Genomic DNA, 19,209 nt, shown 5'->3' on the forward strand with positions numbered 1-19,209 from the left:
ATTGAATCCTTTCTCCCATTGTTCCTTTCTCTCGTGTACGTACATAATACACACAAATACACCGTGTTAATTAATTATCGTACCTGACGTCATCATTGCAAGTATGCAACCAATATCGCGATTTGCGTATTGCAATACCAATACTGTGATATTGGTTGCATACTTGCAATAATGACGTTGGGTACGATAATTAATTAACACACTGTATACAGGTTAGGTTTCTCACCCTATACGCATAAACTTGCGAGATTTATTCTTCATGACAAATAATGACTAATAGGTGAAAAAAATTGTAGCAAACGTTTTTTAGTTTCCTAGATATTCGTGAAATTTACTTTCAATAAAGAATACATAAAACATGTTAAAATAACATCATAGCAAGTGTTCGAAGTTATTGCTATATTTTCTACACACAATTGCGCTTGCCGAATCCGCGATCTTCCAGAAGTGAGTAATATGAGGCTCCAAGGCCCAATAATCCAGTTACATGTGAAAATCGCTTCGTCCGTAACTATTAGTACAGTTTGGCGATTTTTAGGATGATCCACTGGGAGTAGGGCTTGTACACGTTGCACGTGATATGGATAGATTTGGTTGTGCCTCAATATTCGCCAAATTGTAGATTAAAGTTACCCCTTCTAACTAATATTAATTGTCTTAAGACAATTAACAAAATCAAACATATCACCTTAGTAAATAAAGATTTATTACCTACTTTATCCAAGAAAGGGTGAAATGAATATTAACTTAAATTATAAATTGTAGATTGTGATACCCCATGTTGCCCTGCAAGTATCCTAGTACTTAGGTCAGGCTGCTTTTTAACGACATTCAAAATCTCCTCCTCGACATTAACAATGTATAAAGGTTTAATTGCTCCACCATTTTGGACAAGCCTCGGTCGATATGTCTCTGGAAACCTTTCTGCTTAGAGACGAGCCGCAAGCACAGAATTTTGCAGTGATTCCCCGTATGCTAGTATCGTATGACCATGAGTTAACCGTTAGAGAAATTGTGCGCCATAATTGTTATAAGCTTTAAATGTTATTACACAATTTAAATGTCACAATGACAGAAGCGCACTTAAACAATAGTTGTCAAATTGCTAAAAAATATATTTCCACAGCTTTCCTTAGAATTTAATTTGTAAAGAGCTCTTACTGCTTCTTTTTGCTTTATAAATATATTTCGTGCATGAGGAGAAGCACCTTACAGAAGGATTCCGTATGTTGCAGCAGAAAAATAAGCCTGGCGAGCCGCTTCATACGTTGCTAATGATAATTTAATTCACTGGACATATACTGGGACATTGTTTTGAAAGATAAGGGTCATAAGGGTATTATCTAATACAATTCCCAGAAATTTTACGGTTTCTCTTTCTCTTTCAAGTCGCGTACAAAACCTAATAATCTGTGTTTTCTCTCTATTTAGCATAACTTTATTGCTAGTAAACCAAATTTCTGCATCTTGCATTGAGATTACAGTTTTTCTGTCTACACCTTCTTCTGTAATATTGTAATTTAAAAATGATGTGCCATCAGCATATTGTAGTGTAATTGCTGCCTATACGTATCTACCGGAAGTAGACCATAACTTCGTTATTTTAAATGGAATGCTATAGTTTTTATTACACCTTTTAATTGTACGTAAAAAAAAGTTGACTTTCATAAAAGTTAATGGTACCTAGCGTCTTTCGATTTCGAGTTACTTTGATTGTACGTTTTTTTTTGCAAATTTCACCGTGCTCTTTAAAACCCCATATCCCAGCCAACGTTCATTCAAAAAAGCTCTAAATTGGCACGATTACTTTTCAGATGCTGTCAAATAGATTGTCATTTATCGTATCAGAATATCTTATACAGGATCTAAAAGGTAATTGTAATAAAAACTTCTTATTTGCTTACATTATTTTATATGATACTAGTTTCACGCAATGAACCTGCCCATCTTCAGCCAAATCTATACAATATTACATCGAAATTAGCGATCAAGCAGAAACCGAGCACAAATGAACAAAAGAAAACAAAATAAAACAAAACACTTACTGTCAACAACAAACTAAATGTAAGAATATGTTGCTCAAAGTCATAACTACTGAATCAACATTGACAATTAAATACATTAAACCAAAACTGAATACACGTTAATTTATAAAGATAGATTTAGCTGAAGATGAGCAGGTTCATTGCCCGAAACTAGTACCGTATAAAATAATATAAGCAAGTAAGAAGCTTTTATTACAATTACCTTTTACATTGATTGAAAACTTGCAACATGGATACATTTACTAAAACTTATACAGGATGGTCAAAATTTGAATTACCGTTTCTCCATATTCAACCGCAAGAAAGTCGAAAATTTTAAATGGAAATTTTATTAGCCTATCCAAAACGGAATTTAATTCTCTACAATTTATCTATAAACATTCCTATGCCTATTTATTGTAGTTTCTCTCATATTGGGAAATTTATCAAAACATCCAGGAAATGCAGGAAACAGTTTTTCGTTTAATTTATTTCTATTATTTGTACTATTAACTACGATTGATAATCTTTTAGTTTACTAGCTTTTACTTACAAAAAATAAACAAAAGATCAAATAAATGAAAAAATTAATGCCAAAAATTAGATTTAGATAAAAATATGAATTTATAATATAAATTTATTATTAAATTGAATTTGGAAATGCAATAAAATATTTATTTCATTATCACTGGTGACCAGAATTATGCGGTTTCTTTTGGTCTCGATATGTTCAGAACTAAGAAAATCTTTATCAATTTATTGAAATTTTTCCTCTTGATAGGCGTTAGGTTTGTTGTGCATCTCTCATTAAATGTTCGACACGTCCTGTCCAAAAGTTTGTTACATTCGCCATCAATACAAAATAAATATCAAATATCGGCGTTGGAATAATCTACCATCATGTTCAATGACTTACAACAGTCGTCAAATGTAACTAATGACAACAATAATACTAATATGGACCAAAAACTGTCAAAATTCCATGGCTTTCTAATAAAAAAAACTTGCAATCCGTGCATGTTTTGATAAAATCCCCAATATAAGGGAAACTACAATAAATAGGTATAGGAATGTTTATAGATAATTTGTAGAGAATTAAATTCTCTTTCTGGTAGGCTAAAAAAATATGGCGTTCCATTTAAAATTTTCGACTTTCTCGCCATTGAATATGGAGAAACAGTAATTCAATTTTTGACCTTCCTATATAAGATACTCCGATACAACAAATGACAATCTATTTGACAGCATCTGAAGAGTAATCGTGCCAATGTAGATCTTTTGTGAATGAACGTTGGCTGAGATATGGGGTTTTAAAGAGCATGTTGAAATTTACCAAAAAAAGCTTAAAACCAAAATAACTCGAAAACGAAAAACGCTATGTACCAATAACTTTTATCAAAGTCAACCTATTTTTTTACGTACAATTAAACGGTGTTATAAAAACTATAGCATTCCATTTAAAATAACGAAGTTATGGTCTACTTCCGGTAGACAGGAAGTGGCGGCCATCTTGAAAATATTTTAGATCGAAAGTTCTGAATGAACAACCCATGCTACCAAAATTTCAAATCTCTACGAATAGTGGAACCTGAAAAAGTTCTAACGAACCAGTTGCGTGAGACAGCCTGTATAGCAAAGGACCAAGCACTGAATCCTGCGGAACACCCACACACACCACGCTTTCACTGGATCTTTCATTGCTCCACTCAGTATATTCTGTACTATCTGCTAGATATGATTCCATTATTTTATTGGCAACGCCTCTTATTCCATAGTAGCTTAACTTTCCCAACAGTATCTTGTGGTCAACTGTATCGAACGCCTTAGTTTTTATCAAAAAGCTTCTAATATAAATTCGATAATGGTTGCCCCTGTAGTTATCGTCGATCTTTGTCTGAGGAAGCAGTGGTGATTTTCGTTCCACATGCTGTTGCTATCAAAGTATTTTCCCATATCTTTGATAGTGCAGGAAGAACTGAAACAGCTCTATAATTCTTAGAATCGTTTTATACCACTTTTATAGATGGGAGCAATTCTAGCTTTTTTCTAGGATCAGGAAATTTCCATCTAAAAAAGTACTACTAATCATAATGGAAACCGCATCAGCTATAGTATAACTATTTTCAATATTTTCACGGAAAAACCATACGCATCGGGTGTATATTTTTCATTTTATGAGCTATCTACATTACTTCTTCTTTAGTTGTAGGTTGAAGAAATAATGAATGTCGTGTAATGTAGTAAGATATGTTTTGGAGCAAGCTATATGGACAACTTGCCTGACGAATCATTGCTGATCGAAAGAAGTCGTTCAACTCTTCTACCGTGATGTTACCATCTTTCGAGATGATTTGCGTTCTGTCACTTTCTCTTTTATAAGAGTCGTTTCACCTATCCGGGGACACCCTGTATACAGTGCGTTTCAAAAGTAAGGGATAAATTCGATAAAATTATTATAAACAATTTATGAAAAAATCGTTGAAACGGGTCTAAAGATTTAAATTTTTTAAACGAGTTATGACGTCATCGAAGTTTTTTTTTTAAATGGAACACCCCATTTTTTATATCAGAATTTGAAAGAGATTTTTTTTCTGAATTATGTATAATAAATATTAATATCGGTTACATAAGAAAATTTTCGAGAAAAATTAATTTAAAGTTTCATTATTGCCCATTCATTTGATATAAAAAATAGTAGTAGCCGTGCGTAACCATGGCAACCAAATGTTTGTTACCGAATGCATTTGCTTCAAATATTAGAAATATGTTGTATTAATTTTTAGTTATAATTTACAGGAAACTGTAAATTTAATTTCTTTGACGACCTTAAAAAAAAAGTTTATTTTTAGATATATAGACCTGTCAAAGCCTATATTTTTGTAATCACAAAAAAATAACGAATTTAATAAGCGAATAATCAGTGGTTGTTTCTATTTAAAAAAAACGAAAATTGTCATGATATCTCAAAATCTAAAACCGAGAAATTTTTTTTTGGCTACGTCATCAAATTCTCTGTAAAAAAGTGTCCATATAATGTCTTAGTTATAATACTCCACCTATAATAATAACTAAGATAATTGCAATTGTTGGTTTTACGATATTTTCAGTTTTGGCCTGTAGGGGAAAAACAAAGGACGATAGCGCTTTGAGGTTTTCGGCATTAGCAGTTTCTCGAAAAACGAGATCATGATATGTAAGCTACTTTTTTTCTAAGTCTTGTAGTTTCTGAGGTAGAATATTCAGACATCGAATTTGAATCACCCTGTACTTAGTAGAGCTTGTTAGACAGAATGGGAAATGAATCAACATGTTTCCAAATTCTGGAAATAATTTTCTTGAAAACTTTTGAAAGTACTAGCAGAATACTAACAAGTCTGAAATCGTTCAAATTCTTAAAACTGCTCTTCTTAGGTACCGGAATAACCGAAGCTATCTTCCACAAATCAAGATATACACCATGTTCTAGACAAAAATTGAAAATGTGTCATAACTAGGGAAGCACAGCAGATCAGCAACATTTGCCTACTTATATTGCCACAACCAACAGCATTTGGTTTTATACAGTTCAACCAGTGCCGGCGCTAGCAAATGAAGCGCCAGGGTGCGGGAACCGGTGTGGCGCCCCCCCACCAAGCATTGCGGGGGAAAAATTAATTTTAGTTTAATAAAATTAAAAAATGCATTTTAATTAAAAAAAAATATATAAACAAAGAAATATAAATAAACTTAGAAAAGACTGGAATAATCATAATCCATACTTGAGCAAAAATTTAAGAATTACACGGGTGAAAAACCAAACTTAAGGGAATAGTCGGGAATACTCTGGTCAGAAGGTTAATTTGCAAGAAAAAGTCTGAAATTGCAATAGTTATAAACTAGACTAGACAGGAATTACATTGTTCAAAGTCCACATGAAGTCTGAAATTACTGTTCAGAGAAAACAAAATATTGATTATAAACCAAACATGATTTTTCATGGCAATACTTATGTGTTCAATAAAAGAATGCGAAGAATATGAACAAGAAACCAATGGACTTGTCTTGTTATTGCACAGGACAGGAAATCACCAATACGGAAACTTTGCCAATGCAGGATAAGCACAAAAGCAAAGCAACAGCTGCAGAAATGAGGTACCGGGTGGTATAAGATCCGTATAGATAATAAGAGGCTCCCAAAAAGATGATGATAGACACCCAGAAAGAAGTTGCTGTCAGTATCAAGAACAAAACATACATAACGTTGGCAGAAGACTAGATACTGTTTCTAAAAAACTAAATACTGCTCTCTGAAGACTAGATACTGCTCTGGAAGATTAAATACTGCTTTCTGAAGACTAGATACTGCCGACAGGTCGAAATACAGCGTCTGGAACACTAAATACTGCTTTCTAAAGACTAAAATTGCTTTGTGGAGACTAAATACTGCTTTCTGAAGACTAGATACTGCTGACAGGTCTAAGTACTGCAAAAGAAAGATAAGATATTGTTGGAGAAAACATACATAACGTTGGCAGAAGACTAGATACTGCTTCTAGAAGAGTAAATACTGCTTTTTGAAGACTAGATACTTTCAACAGGTCTACTAATACAGCGTCTGGAACACTAAATACTGCCTTCTAAAGACTAAAATTGCTTTGTGGGGACTAAATACTGCTTTCTGAAGACTAGATACTGCTAACAGGTCTAAATACTGCAAAAGAAAGATAAAATATTTTGGAGAAAACATACATAACTTTGGCAGAAGACTAGATACTGCTTCTAGAAGACTAAATACTGCTTTCTGAAGACTAGATACTGCCGACAGGTCTAAATACAGCGTCTGGATCACTAAATACTGCTTTCTAAATACTAAAATTGCTTTGTGGAGACTAAATACTGCTCTCTGAAGACTAGCTACTGCTGACAGGTCTAAATACTGCAAAAGAAAGATAAGATATTGTTGGAGAAAACATTAAAAAGGCGCCGGCGCCCCCTTTTAGGCGGCGCCCGGGTGCAGTGCATCCCTTGCACACCCCGGTAGCGCCGCCTCTGAGTTCAACGAGTTAAGTACCTTTAATTCTGAAGCCATACTGAACGAGAGTTCGTGGTCAATACTTAATCAGCTCCTGATCGCCAATTCTATTATTTTGTGAAGAAACAAAAAAAATTTTTATACTTCAACGTCAGTAGAAACACTTAGGATCTCCTGCGAGCAATGCTAAACTTGTTGAACATATTGCAAAGCTGTTGGGCATTATTCTCTAGTGGTAATTCAATTAGTTGAAACATTTTCGCAATTGCTTGTGTATTGCCTTGCAATATTCAGTGCAAAGAGCAATGAGGAGGTGGCCAATGACCATATTCTATCATATGCTAAATATAACTGCTGTAAATGCATGAGTATTGTACAACAGCACGAATCCAGACGCAATAAAAGATAAAAAAACATGGCAGACGACATTTTATAAGAACTGTAGCTTTCATAGAGGAATACAAACATTACAGGAACCAGTGAAACACAATTTGAAATACCTAGTACATCAAGGTAGTCCAATAGTGCTACTGTTACTCCTAAGAAAAACTGCTGACAAATGTGTTCAGAAAAACTGTAAACAATTTATATGTAGCGATCATAGTGTTATAGTTTTACCCAGTAATCAATCATGCACATTAAGTTTTAACTTATATGTATGTACTCCAAAGGTTAATAAATGAATTTAGTTCCAATTCTCTGCTCCAACCAGCTGCAAAGAACACTTTATCACTTAATTTTATTATAATAAGTTAATTTTTCTACACTTCGCTAATTTCTTCCTGACTTCACTGTTTCATAAATGCACTACATAATCACTTACACTTCACAACTTTGGTTCATAATTTGCTGTTGAAACACACTTTATTGAAACACAAACACAACTTATAAAGCCAATTTTAAAGAATTTATCCGTTTCTGTGTAACAAATTACTTTTTTATATATATAATGCCTTTCAATAATTATTTGAATGTATAGGCAGCCAATTATGCACCATATTATTCTTCTAAATTAAATTAAAAATATTTTTTTAAAGTTGTAATAGCAAATAATTGATGCACCAATGCCAAACAACTGCAAAAATTTGTTAGAGACATTGTTAAACTCGTAAATTGTAAAGAAAAATCTCTTCATTTCTGTTAACTACTAAAATTTAATAAAAATCAAATATCTTACCTTGTAAATTATCCAGCATAAATGTTAATAATTTGGGTATTCCATTAGGTTCCGTATAAAGCGTCATTATATCCTTACTCAAGGGGTTCCCTTGTAAACCAAGTACAATCAGGTTAAACAACTTTCCTAGTTCATACGGCAGGATTCTCAAACAATTGTGATTCAAAAGTAATTCCCTTAAAAATAGAAGAAAAAGAATTTTTTAAGGCAACCCTTAAAATAACTTAAAAAGGAAATAACGTGAAAAACTTGTTTTTAGGATCACTTTAATAAGGATCTTTAACTTACTGTATCTTTGAGAGGATAATAAAAGGAGGTACACAATGCGAGAAGCTCAGGTGGCCGGTAGTAATGGGATAATGCGGGGATCCAGGTACATATGCGGAGGGGCGAGCAGTTTGTTGAATTGGATTTACACTAAAAATATATTTAGGATTGTGATATAATCTTTGCTGATTCATTTATAATTATTAGGAATATTTAAATAGGAAATGATTTACCTTAAATGTATGAGGTCTCCAAGTTCGGCGGGCAACGAGCGCAGTTTATTATGGGATAGGTCGAGCGTACGCAAATTAATTAACTGACATATGGTGGGCGGAAGTCTCTGGAGATGATTATTTTTCAAATAAAGGGCGGTAAGGTACTGGAGATGAAACAGATTGGGACTTAGATTCCTTATGGTGCCTGTTATCTCGAGTTCCGTCCAAAAAGACTTCTTCCCGGCCGCCAGATCCTCCGGGGACATGATAGTGTGCACCCGCCGACCCGATCCATTGTTGTCAAACTTCTCTTTGGGAGTACGGGGCATAATATATCCTAAAACGTTTAGACACGCGGTGAGTTTTTGGTGGTTTTTCATGGTTTAATAAAACACTGGAATTTTGACAGCCAAAAAATGATAAACAACAGACACTAAAGTAAATTAGACAGGCACTAATAGATTTTTGTTTTCCCCTGTATAGTTTTAATTTTTTTAAACGCCCCTCTAGGAACGTTTTGCAGTTCCTACCCTGGGGCCCCGCTCGGCCAACCGATCTATTTTTCTCCTTATTTCATCTTAACCTTTTAAATTAATAATTGTTTACAGACTAAATAAAAGTGCAATATGACTAAAAAAATATTTCGATCGCAATCCTTCAGGACCAGCATTTGATTACGTGATTATAACCGATTCACTTCCTAATTTTAACTCACCTTCATCTACTCCTGAATTCGTGTATTATAGAAGGAGATCAAGCGAAAATTCGTCAATGTCACTGGTTTCGCTGAACTGTCTTGTTCGCCATAAAAAACGCTTTGACGAGGCAGGGAATTTTCGAGAGATAACAAGAAATTCCCTAGAACATTCTCAATTACCTATCAATATTTTAATTTTAACTTTTCCGTTTTAATTAAAATCGTTAGTTTATTCATCCTTATAACGTTTTTCATCTTTATTATTTTATTAAATTAATTTTTAACACGTTTATTTATTCTTAACAACAAAAATAAATTGACATTTCAGACAGCTGTTTCAAGAATACCAACACTAAAATAAAAATTTATCCTAGATTTTTTTTGTTATCTTTTGACAACTAAATATCGGTTGGTATCACTAGAATTTCAATTTGATTCAAAATTAATTTAATATAATTTCATATTTATCACCAAAATTTAATCATTTTAATTAGTTCTTTAGTTTTATATTAATAATGATAGCTCAACTAAGAAATGTAATATTTAAAGAAAATAACCTAATTCTTAATAAATGTCAATTATTTCTTATTCTATTTATTCCTCATGGCAAATAAGGACTAATGGATGAAGAAAATTGTAGCAAAAGCTTTTTGTTTTCTATATATTCCACAAATTTACTTCGAAATCAAGAATACATATGAACATTTAGAGCTAACATCACAACAATGATATCCAAAGTCCTTCAGATGACTGCTTAATGTAATGGAGAGAATCTCTCGATAAACGCGCGAAAGAAAATCGTTGTGCCCTTCACCAGGAGACGAAAGTTGGATGGACTAATCCGCCCAGATGAAGAAATTCCTCTCTTAAAGGAAATCAAATATCCAGGTGTAATCCTAGACAAAACCCTCCCAATTTTGCACAAAGCTAGACTATCCTTGTGGACGTTGTGGAAAAAATTGGGGTCTTACCCCTGAAAAACTCTACTGGTTTTGCTTGGCCTATCTCCTTTGTCTTTACAAATGTATAGAGAAAGTGGCTAGACCTACCATTTACAGATTTAAGAAATATGCTCAAAACTGTCCCGACATGTCCTACCAATAGGCTGAGGAAGACATTATAATCACTGATACTGTGCTATCAATGCCATCAAATTTGGAGGGATCACTATCAGTGATTAATGCTCGATACCAGATTGTACTGCAGCGAGAAATTATTTTCCAACTTTAAAAATAAAAGTCTAATTCTCAATGCAGTAAACGATTTCTCGCAAAACTGTAACTCGTCGCGTAATATACATACAAAGTTGCCGTTTCTTTTCGTTACAGTTTGACGAGTCAACAGATATTGTTAATACTGCACAATTAATTGTTTTTATAAGAATGGTTTTATGCAAATTTTTAACAATACTTCCGATAAAGGGAGCAATGCGAGGTCCAGATATGATGACAACTTTTATGCCAAAAAAACAAATTTGCCTTTGAATAAATTGATTGTGTCTACTGACGGAGCATCTTCAATGATTGGTAGAAATCATGGATTTTAGCCCTTTGCAAACAAAATGAACAGTAGTGTATTGATTACATAATATATCATTTCCTTGTATAATTCATAATAATGCCTTATGTGCAAAAATATTGGATGTTAAATTTTGAAATTTATTTAATTATTTGTTGATACAAAACGAATCGAACAAAACGTCAGACATACATAACATAATATAATACAATGATACAATAACAATATCAGGATTACATCAAGAAAAATTGAGATGCACACAATTTGTATATTCATTCGACTGAATAAAAGCAATGTCTAATATTCATGGCTTTGACATGTTTATAAAATTTTTGTGTGTTTAAAAGTTTTACATGGTTTGGCAGTCTATTGTACAGCTTTGTCCCCGATACTCAATACCCTGCTGTGTGACTTTCAATCTGTGCGCAGCATTTTCTAAAAGTTCTCTCTTTCTCGTATTATACTCATATAACTGAGAGTTGGTTCGAAATTTGCCTTTACATAAACTAAACAAGCTAAAAGGTATGTACCCGGAATGGTAAGTATATTATGATTTATAAAGGAGGGTTTACAACTATCTGTGGATTTCAAACCGTCAAGTGCAGCACACAACGTTTCTGCAGAACATATTCCATGAACATATTTCCTCATTGCAGAGAGTTCCCCACACCGACCGACCGACCTATGTCTTTCAGAGATATATGATTTTATGAGCTTGTGTGGAATTCCTCTCACCCCGTAATATTGCAGCTTGTGCAACAATATGCCATGATCCACAGCGTCGAAAGCTCGGCTTAGGTCACAACAAATCATTTTAAATTTTTCAAATTTATAGTGTGCTTCAATTACATCATTTATTTTTTATTATATTGAGATTATATGAGATTAAAAATATTATGGATGTAGCAGTGAAAATTACTAATTCGATAAGAGCGCGAAGTTTAAGTAGGCGTCTATTCCGTAGTCAACTTGAAAATAGTGACTTGGAATATGAAGAATACTTCTTTTTTGTCATGTTAGGTGGCTCAGTCGGAAGCTTTTTGGAAAGACTTCTAAATCTTTTGCCTTTGAGGCATTATTGCATTTTTGGACACATTGGGAGAAAAACATGAACTATTGGAAAACTATGGGTAAAAAACATTGCATTTCTTACGGATTTTATAGGTCATTACAACTCGCTTAATTTACAATTACAAGGAAAAAGAAAAAATATTATTGAGTTGTTTAGTTCGGTAAATGCTTTTAAAGCAAAATTAAAACTTTTTGCTTCACAATTAAAAAGGCAAAATATAAATATTTTCTATATTTAGAAAACCATATTAAACTTAGTGGTGAATGTAATATTAATGTTTTGTTCAGAACTAGAAAATTTTAATCAAGAATTTGCAAATCTCAATAACCTTCAAGCGATTTTTGAATTTATTTTATTTCCTTTTGAAGAATTCGATAACCAGAATATTTCATCAAATCTAGCTCATACTTTTCAATTGAATTCATCGGCTCTACAGTTAGAAATTTTAACAATACAATTAGATATCATTGTAAAAGCACGTGCAAATGAAAATTATTTTTGGAATTTATTACCAGAAGAAAAATATCCATTATTGAGATCGGTGGCAATCAGGATATTTTAATTTTTTGTTTCCACTTATCTATGTAAAACAGTATTTCTCAAATGAAAAACATCAAACTGAAGGCCACTTAATGGCAAAAAGACATCTTTTCATTTTGCTACACCTATGGTTTGGAGAGAACTTGCAAATCATACTGATAACTGTTACTTTGGTCTTGCTGTGTGCAAGATTTTGTATCCAAACATTCTTTCAGCGTTGTGCCCTGTTCCTCATGGAACTGATTTACCTCTACCTTGTCCTCCACCTATATTTGAAAACATTTTAGATGATGTTGATCAGTTGTTTGTGAAGGTACTTACGAGCCCACCTACAATGAGCCAAAACTCTTCACGCAGTCGGAACTAAACGATTTAGCCTTCCAAAGGATTCGACCAAGGTTGAAAGAAAAGCATTTGTTGGCTCCTGGAACATCTTTCTCTTGGTACAGAAATAGAGAAAAAGAATTTGAGCCTTTTTCTCTCGAGAGAGTGACCTTGCGTTTTGTACTAATGTTCCTGGGTTGATGTTGATGGAGACATTGAATATAAATACGACCCCGGAGAATGGAGTCTTTTCATTGATTCCTCTAAAAGAACCCTGAAACCTGTTCTTCTCCACAATGGCAACCAATATGCATCTGTACCAGTAGGACATTGAGTTCATTTGCAAGAATGTTATGAGAACCTCGAATTGGTACTTAACAAGCTTAAGTACTCTGATCATAAATGGACTATTTGCAGAGATTTGAAAGTGATCTCTATGTTACTAATTGTAAGCCAACAGAGTGGCTACATAAAGTTCCCCTGCGAAACAACACTATGTTAAAAAAGAATGGCCAGGAGGAAAAACTTTGGTTTAAGAACGTTGAGAAAGAGAGTGTAGTAGATCGTAAAAAGATTTTTTTTCCGCCACTTCACATCAAGTTGAGACTGATGAAACAATTCGTCAAAGCATTGCCTAAAGGAGAGTGTTTCAGATATCTCTGTGAGCAGTTCCTGGCCTCTCTGGCAAATCTTAAAGAAGGGGTATTTGTTGGTCCTGATATAAGAAAACTTATGGATGAAAACTTCGAGTTGAAAGTGGAAGACCAGGAAAGGAAAGCATGGAAGTCTTTTAAACAAGTGTTAACTGGTTTCCTAGGAAATAAAAAAGAGCCAAACTACAATATTGTTGCCAATCTATTAAATAAATATAAACTGTTGGGCTGCAACATGAGTACTATGTTCCGGAAAATCTTGGAGCAGTAACTGAGGAACAAGGAGAACGGTTCCACCAAGATATAAAAGGAATGGAACGCAGATATCAAGGGCGCTGGAACGTTAACATCCTCAACCCCACAGCAGGAAAAGTATCAAACGGAGTTTTGAAGGAGAAAGAAAAAGTTACTACAAAGACTTATAAATTTGTTATAGTAAAGCCTTATTAACTTTTCTTCCTCTATTTTTAAGATTTACCCTTGTATAAAGTAATTTTAATAACAGGTAGATAAATAATATCGATTTTATGAGTTTCCCTAAAAGTTTTACCTCATTTTGTAAACAAACCTTACGTGATAGAAACTACATACAAATCAGTTATTAAAACTAAAACATTAAAAAAAAAATGTCTTAAAGTTGCGTAAAACAAAGCGTTTGCCTCCTCCGTGGCTCAATAACAAGATCAGAGATCTTATGCGTAAACGCAACGTGGCTAAGGTCCTTCTTCGCCGAAACGCTTCCTATATTAATAGAGAAAACTACCGCGTTCTACAGAACCTCTGTAACCACCGATGCAGAAATGCCAAAAAACTTACATTTATCAGAAGTTATCTTATACAACACTAAAAACGTTTTGGAAGACCATGCGTTCTCTTGGCGTTATTGAAACTCCTTCCTCCCATAGCTTTAATTGTAATTCTTTTCATTACTCTTGACGAGTCAATCAAGAAATTTACATTGCTCACTATCAGTGGTTCTGCTCTCCCCAATTGTCGGTTTTCCTTCACCATGTTAGATGAGTCTTAGGTTAGGGACGCTCTTGCAAAAACGCGCTCTACAAGTGTCGGTGCTGACGATGTTAGTGTTAGGCAACTCCTTCCCATCTTGCACATAATTACTCCACCATTGCTTCATATCGTTAATTTGTCTAGAGAGTCTTCGACCTTTCCTGCAATTTGGAAACAGACCCAAGATTAAGTGCCCTACTCGCCTAAGTGATTTTCGGCCAATATCGATACTTTCCGTATTATCTAAGGCACTTAAACGCTTAGTGTACAATCAAGCGCAGGATTACCTTGATGAGCATAAACTAATTACAGACTATCAATCTGGTTTCAGACCAGGCCACAGTACCACATCGGCACTCATCAAGGTTACTGATGATATGAAGCGTAACTGTGACGATCCACGAATAACCTTGTTAGTTTACCTGGGCTTTAGCAAAGCATTTGATGCTGTAGACCAGAGGTCGGCAACAGGCGGACCGCGGTCCGTATACGGACCGGGGAAGTTCGAATCTCGGACCGCCAAATATTCTTAAATACAGCTTGTCAAATCTAGGAAGAGACGTGGAAATGTAAGAAATAAGAACCGCCTTGGATGCGCAGTAATCCGTTAAGTCACACTCCTCACACACTTCATTTTTACGAAGTATTTGGAGGTGTTCACTTCGAATGACCTGCATAGGAAAATAATTATTCCATGAGCGTGCAGTCGCTGCGTATGGTCCATCCTCTTTGCTCCGAATGCGATCTCACTCCCCTCAGTGCGCAACTCGCTATCCGTTATCTGGCTAATAAAGGAAGAAGTAACCTCCTTCTTGCAAACCTTGGATACGCAGGGAGCAAAGAAGCACTTAGAGTTCATAACAAACCAGCGTAATATGCTAACTGTGGCTTTTCTGAAGGATATTCTGAAATATTTAAATGCGCTCAACATAGAGTTACAAGGGAATGGGAAATTAATATGTGATCTGATACAAAGCGTGTCTGCTTTTCGTCGTAAGCTAGATATTTTTGAAAAAGATATTGCAAGGCACGAATTTATTCATTTCCCAACAATTCTTGAGTATAAAAAAGAGAACTCTGAAGAAGACGTTGCAGTGTTTGTAAGATTTCTGTCCGATCTAAGGGACGAATTTGCTACAAGATTTCAAGACTTTGCAGAAATTGAAAAGCTGTCTCAATTCCTAAAATTTCCTTATCAAGTTGATGCATCGGCAGAATGGACTGATGTGGCTGCTAAGTTGTTCAGCGTTTCAAAGTCTTCACTTCAAGTGGAGATAATCGACTTGCAAGAAGATATTTCTTTGCAAATGTATAAAACTGTATCCACTGAAGAATTTTGGGGTAAACATGTTTCAGAAAAATATGAAAATTGTAAGAAAGTAGCTATCAATCTGGCCACTATGTTTGGTTCGACATATATATGCGAATCGTCGTTCTCGAAAATGAATTTTTCGAAGAACACATATCGGTCAAGGTTGACGGACGACCACCTCGAAGACATACTTCGCATTTGCTGTACCCCTCGTACACTGAACTTTAAAAAACTGGCCCAAGACCGTCGTTGTAATTTCTCACATTGAATATATTACAATATTAACTGAGAACTACTTGGTTTACCCTTTTTTTGGAAACTAACTCGACTTGAAAACAAAATAAAAAACAGTACCTTTTAATTATTAGCTTTTTTCTGGACCTCCATAAAAAAATTTACACCGAATCCGGACTCCACTGAAAACTACTTGCCGACCCCTGCTGTAGACCATAGCCTACTGGTGCCGTCTCTATTTGCTATGGGCTTTGCCCCTGAGCGCGTTACTTGGTTTAGGTCATACCTTCCTCAACGTTCCTTTTGTGTGCGTGACACATCATCTTCTTCTGTGTTTCAAAGTCATAGTGGGGTGCCTCAGGGGAGTGTATTGGTCCAATACTCTTTTCAATTTTTATAAACAGTGTTACCAAATTCATTTCATGCAACTATCATTTATATGCGGATGATCTTCAAATTAACAAATTACATCAACAACTGTGAATGAGCTCCCGGTATCCATGGTGCGACTTAATGATGATCTGTCCAGGACGAAACGTTTTGGCCTGAGTTTGAATATTGCCAAGACGCAAGCTATGGCATTCGGTTCAAAACCTTTACTTGCAAAATTTTACTCTTTCAATGATACGCAACTGATACTTGGTGGCAATGTTATACATTTCACCAACACGGTCATAAACTTGGGAATGACAATGGACTCAGCGCTGTCAAATTCAGTCTGTCTGTAGGAAGATCTATTTTTGTTTTCATTCTTTGCGTAAACTTGGTTGATTCCTTCCCCTTGCTCTCCGTCGTAATCTTTGTTACTCATCAATACTGCTCCACATAGATTATACTGATGCGGTGTATCCCGACCTGGCAATTACCCTCCGTAACAAATTGGAAAGGTTGCAGAACAATTGTTTACGCTTTATTTTTTACCTAGGTAGCTACGACCATGTTACGCAATATCGTGATTATGTTCGAATGTTGACTGTCGAAAAGTGCAGATCCTTCCGTATACTGACTACACTATATAAGATACTTTCTTCTCGGACCCAAACAAATTTATTTTGTGAAAACGTAATGGTAATAATTGGAAATAATGGAAAAAATCAGACTAGTTGCCGGAAGTGTCCACCTTGTGATTCGACACACGCTTCCACACTCCGAGCTGAAGATCTTATTCTTTCAAAAATCCTGCGCACAACCAGTGGTACTTTATCTAACAAGGTGTTCAAATAATTCATTAAAAAATTAAGCTAAGACTGGCAATTTAGTCTATTTGGTAGTCTAAAAGGACCAATGAAGATTAATTGAAAACTCATGCTAAACATTTATTATTAGAATGGCGTGATAATTTTCATCGCTTCATAAATGATTATTGTGGAAGTTAACTATTCCTCGTCTCGTAAACGAGGCTTCATCTGTGAATATGATATTCGTGAAGAAATTAGTATTCTCTGCAAGTTTGCCAAGCAGTCATCGTGACCATCTAGTCTTGGTGGGTAATCTTGCGGTAGTAAATGTTGAAGACAGTTGACTGATACTTAACATATTATTTTCTATTGCTTTCAGATTCCGCAGTTCTAGTATAACGCCGTCGTCCAGAATTAATTTTGGTTGGTTTTCCTGCTTCTCTTAATCTTCTATCGATATTATCAAACATTTGCCGATTTGGTGTTCTTCATGCAGCAAACATTTCCTTGTATCGCCTAAATGCATCACGTGAAAAGAAATTCGCAACCTCATAACATAAATGCATATTGAAATGAATATTCGTACCTTAATTAATAGTAATTCTTACTGTTATCGAAATACAAGTAATTGCAAAATATCCGTAAAAATGACAAAAAGTATTAAAGAATTGGATTAACAAATTTTCTACAAACGCGTTTTTCTTAAAAACTGCTGCTTTAATCAAAATTTTGTAAGAGACCAATTTGATAGATATTTGATCATTTTACACAAAAATACTGCCCGTTTGACAAAATTAGCAGTGACGTAGAAAGTAGAAGTACGAAGGCTTTCCCGGCCGGTTTGAATTAAACTAAAATTAGAACTAAAACTAGAAACTTTCGGGTTTTGCCGTGCGTCTTTCAAGAAAAGGTTTGACGTTTCAGATGCCATGTTGCAACCTTCTCAAACTGGTTCGAAGTGACGCACAAAACCCGAAAGTTTCTAGTGTTAGTTCTAATTTTAGTTTAACGTAGAAAGTATTAAAAAAAAGGGTTTTTTTTATTGCAGATTAAGAAACTTTGACGCCCTATGCCTAAATATTTAAAAAAAACGGGGTTTTTATTGCAGATTAAGGAACTTCGAGACTATGTATATTAAGACTATTCATCTTAATTTTGCATGTATTACCAGCTCTAGAAGTCTGTCAGCGGTTTTTTGAATCATCCTGTATGTTGCTCTTGTATTAACTATGTGGCAATAAACTTATTATTAATAAAACAATTTAAAAAAAAATTTTTGTTGCAGGCCTGTGTTATTTGTCTTGAGGAATAAATCTCCAAGTTTATGTGTATAGGTTGAGAATCACCTGTAGAATGGATTTTGATAAATTTAGATTAATAAGACGAAAATAAAATTCTTTATACATACGGGGGCCATACATTGAAAAAGAAGTTGATAGTTATTAAACAGTTTGTTAAACTTTGGTATAACTGGTAACAACAGGTTTTTCCAATATTAAACGTCTTCTTATTGATTCCATGAAACATTTCCCTTTAATATTGAAATCAATTCGTACCAATTTTTTTTTTTCATCATTTCATCGCTTTTTTGTCCTTTCTCTTCTTACCATTTATTGTACGATAAATTTTGTTGCAAAATTTTCCTATTTTCCCTAAATGTGAAAAATCAAAATTCAAACTAAAACAAATAAAACCCCAATAATAATTTTTTTGGTATTTTTTATTTTGATTTATTATTTATTGACCTTAAAAATTAAAAGCACATACTCACATAGTTCTTAAAGGGGGGATTTCGAGGGGGGTTACCGCAGCAGGCGGGTCTTAATAAGATTCAGAGAGCGAAATCGCGATTAATTACGGTCAATCGGTTTCGTGCTCATTCACATTCGTTCAATCCTAAAAATTATAATGAATAAAAAAAACAAGGAGAAACGATAAGACGCGTGTCGTCGAGGGGAATAAGACCTCGCCGGTTGCGG

The 19,209-nt window shown here is 34.4% G+C and overlaps 1 protein-coding gene across 5 annotated transcripts in view; it reads right to left on the reverse strand.

Moving 5' to 3' along the window:
- LOC111413443 (CCR4-NOT transcription complex subunit 6-like twin) overlaps positions 1 to 9,730 on the reverse strand; it is a 115,509-nt gene extending 105,779 nt beyond the window's left edge. For 2 of the 5 annotated variants that reach the window (XR_011639928.1, XM_071194825.1), the window contains exons 1-3: positions 8,713 to 9,133; positions 8,501 to 8,629; positions 8,213 to 8,388 (exon numbers count right to left, since the gene is read on the reverse strand). Coding sequence is in view for 4 of the 5 variants with exons in the window: in XM_071194825.1 (XP_071050926.1) it covers positions 8,213 to 8,388; positions 8,501 to 8,629; positions 8,713 to 9,074 (667 nt within the window). In the remaining variant the exon portion in view is untranslated. Of the gene's footprint in view, positions 1 to 8,212; positions 8,389 to 8,500; positions 8,630 to 8,712; positions 9,134 to 9,409 lie in introns of those variants that run through there. The other 3 variants (XM_023044423.2, XM_023044424.2, XM_071194827.1) reach the window with 3 other exon arrangements.
- Between the last annotated feature and the right edge of the window lie 9,479 nt (positions 9,731 to 19,209).

The sequence above is a fragment of the Onthophagus taurus genome, chromosome 3, assembly GCF_036711975.1.
Source record: "Onthophagus taurus isolate NC chromosome 3, IU_Otau_3.0, whole genome shotgun sequence".
Lineage (NCBI taxonomy): Eukaryota > Metazoa > Arthropoda > Insecta > Coleoptera > Scarabaeidae > Onthophagus > Onthophagus taurus.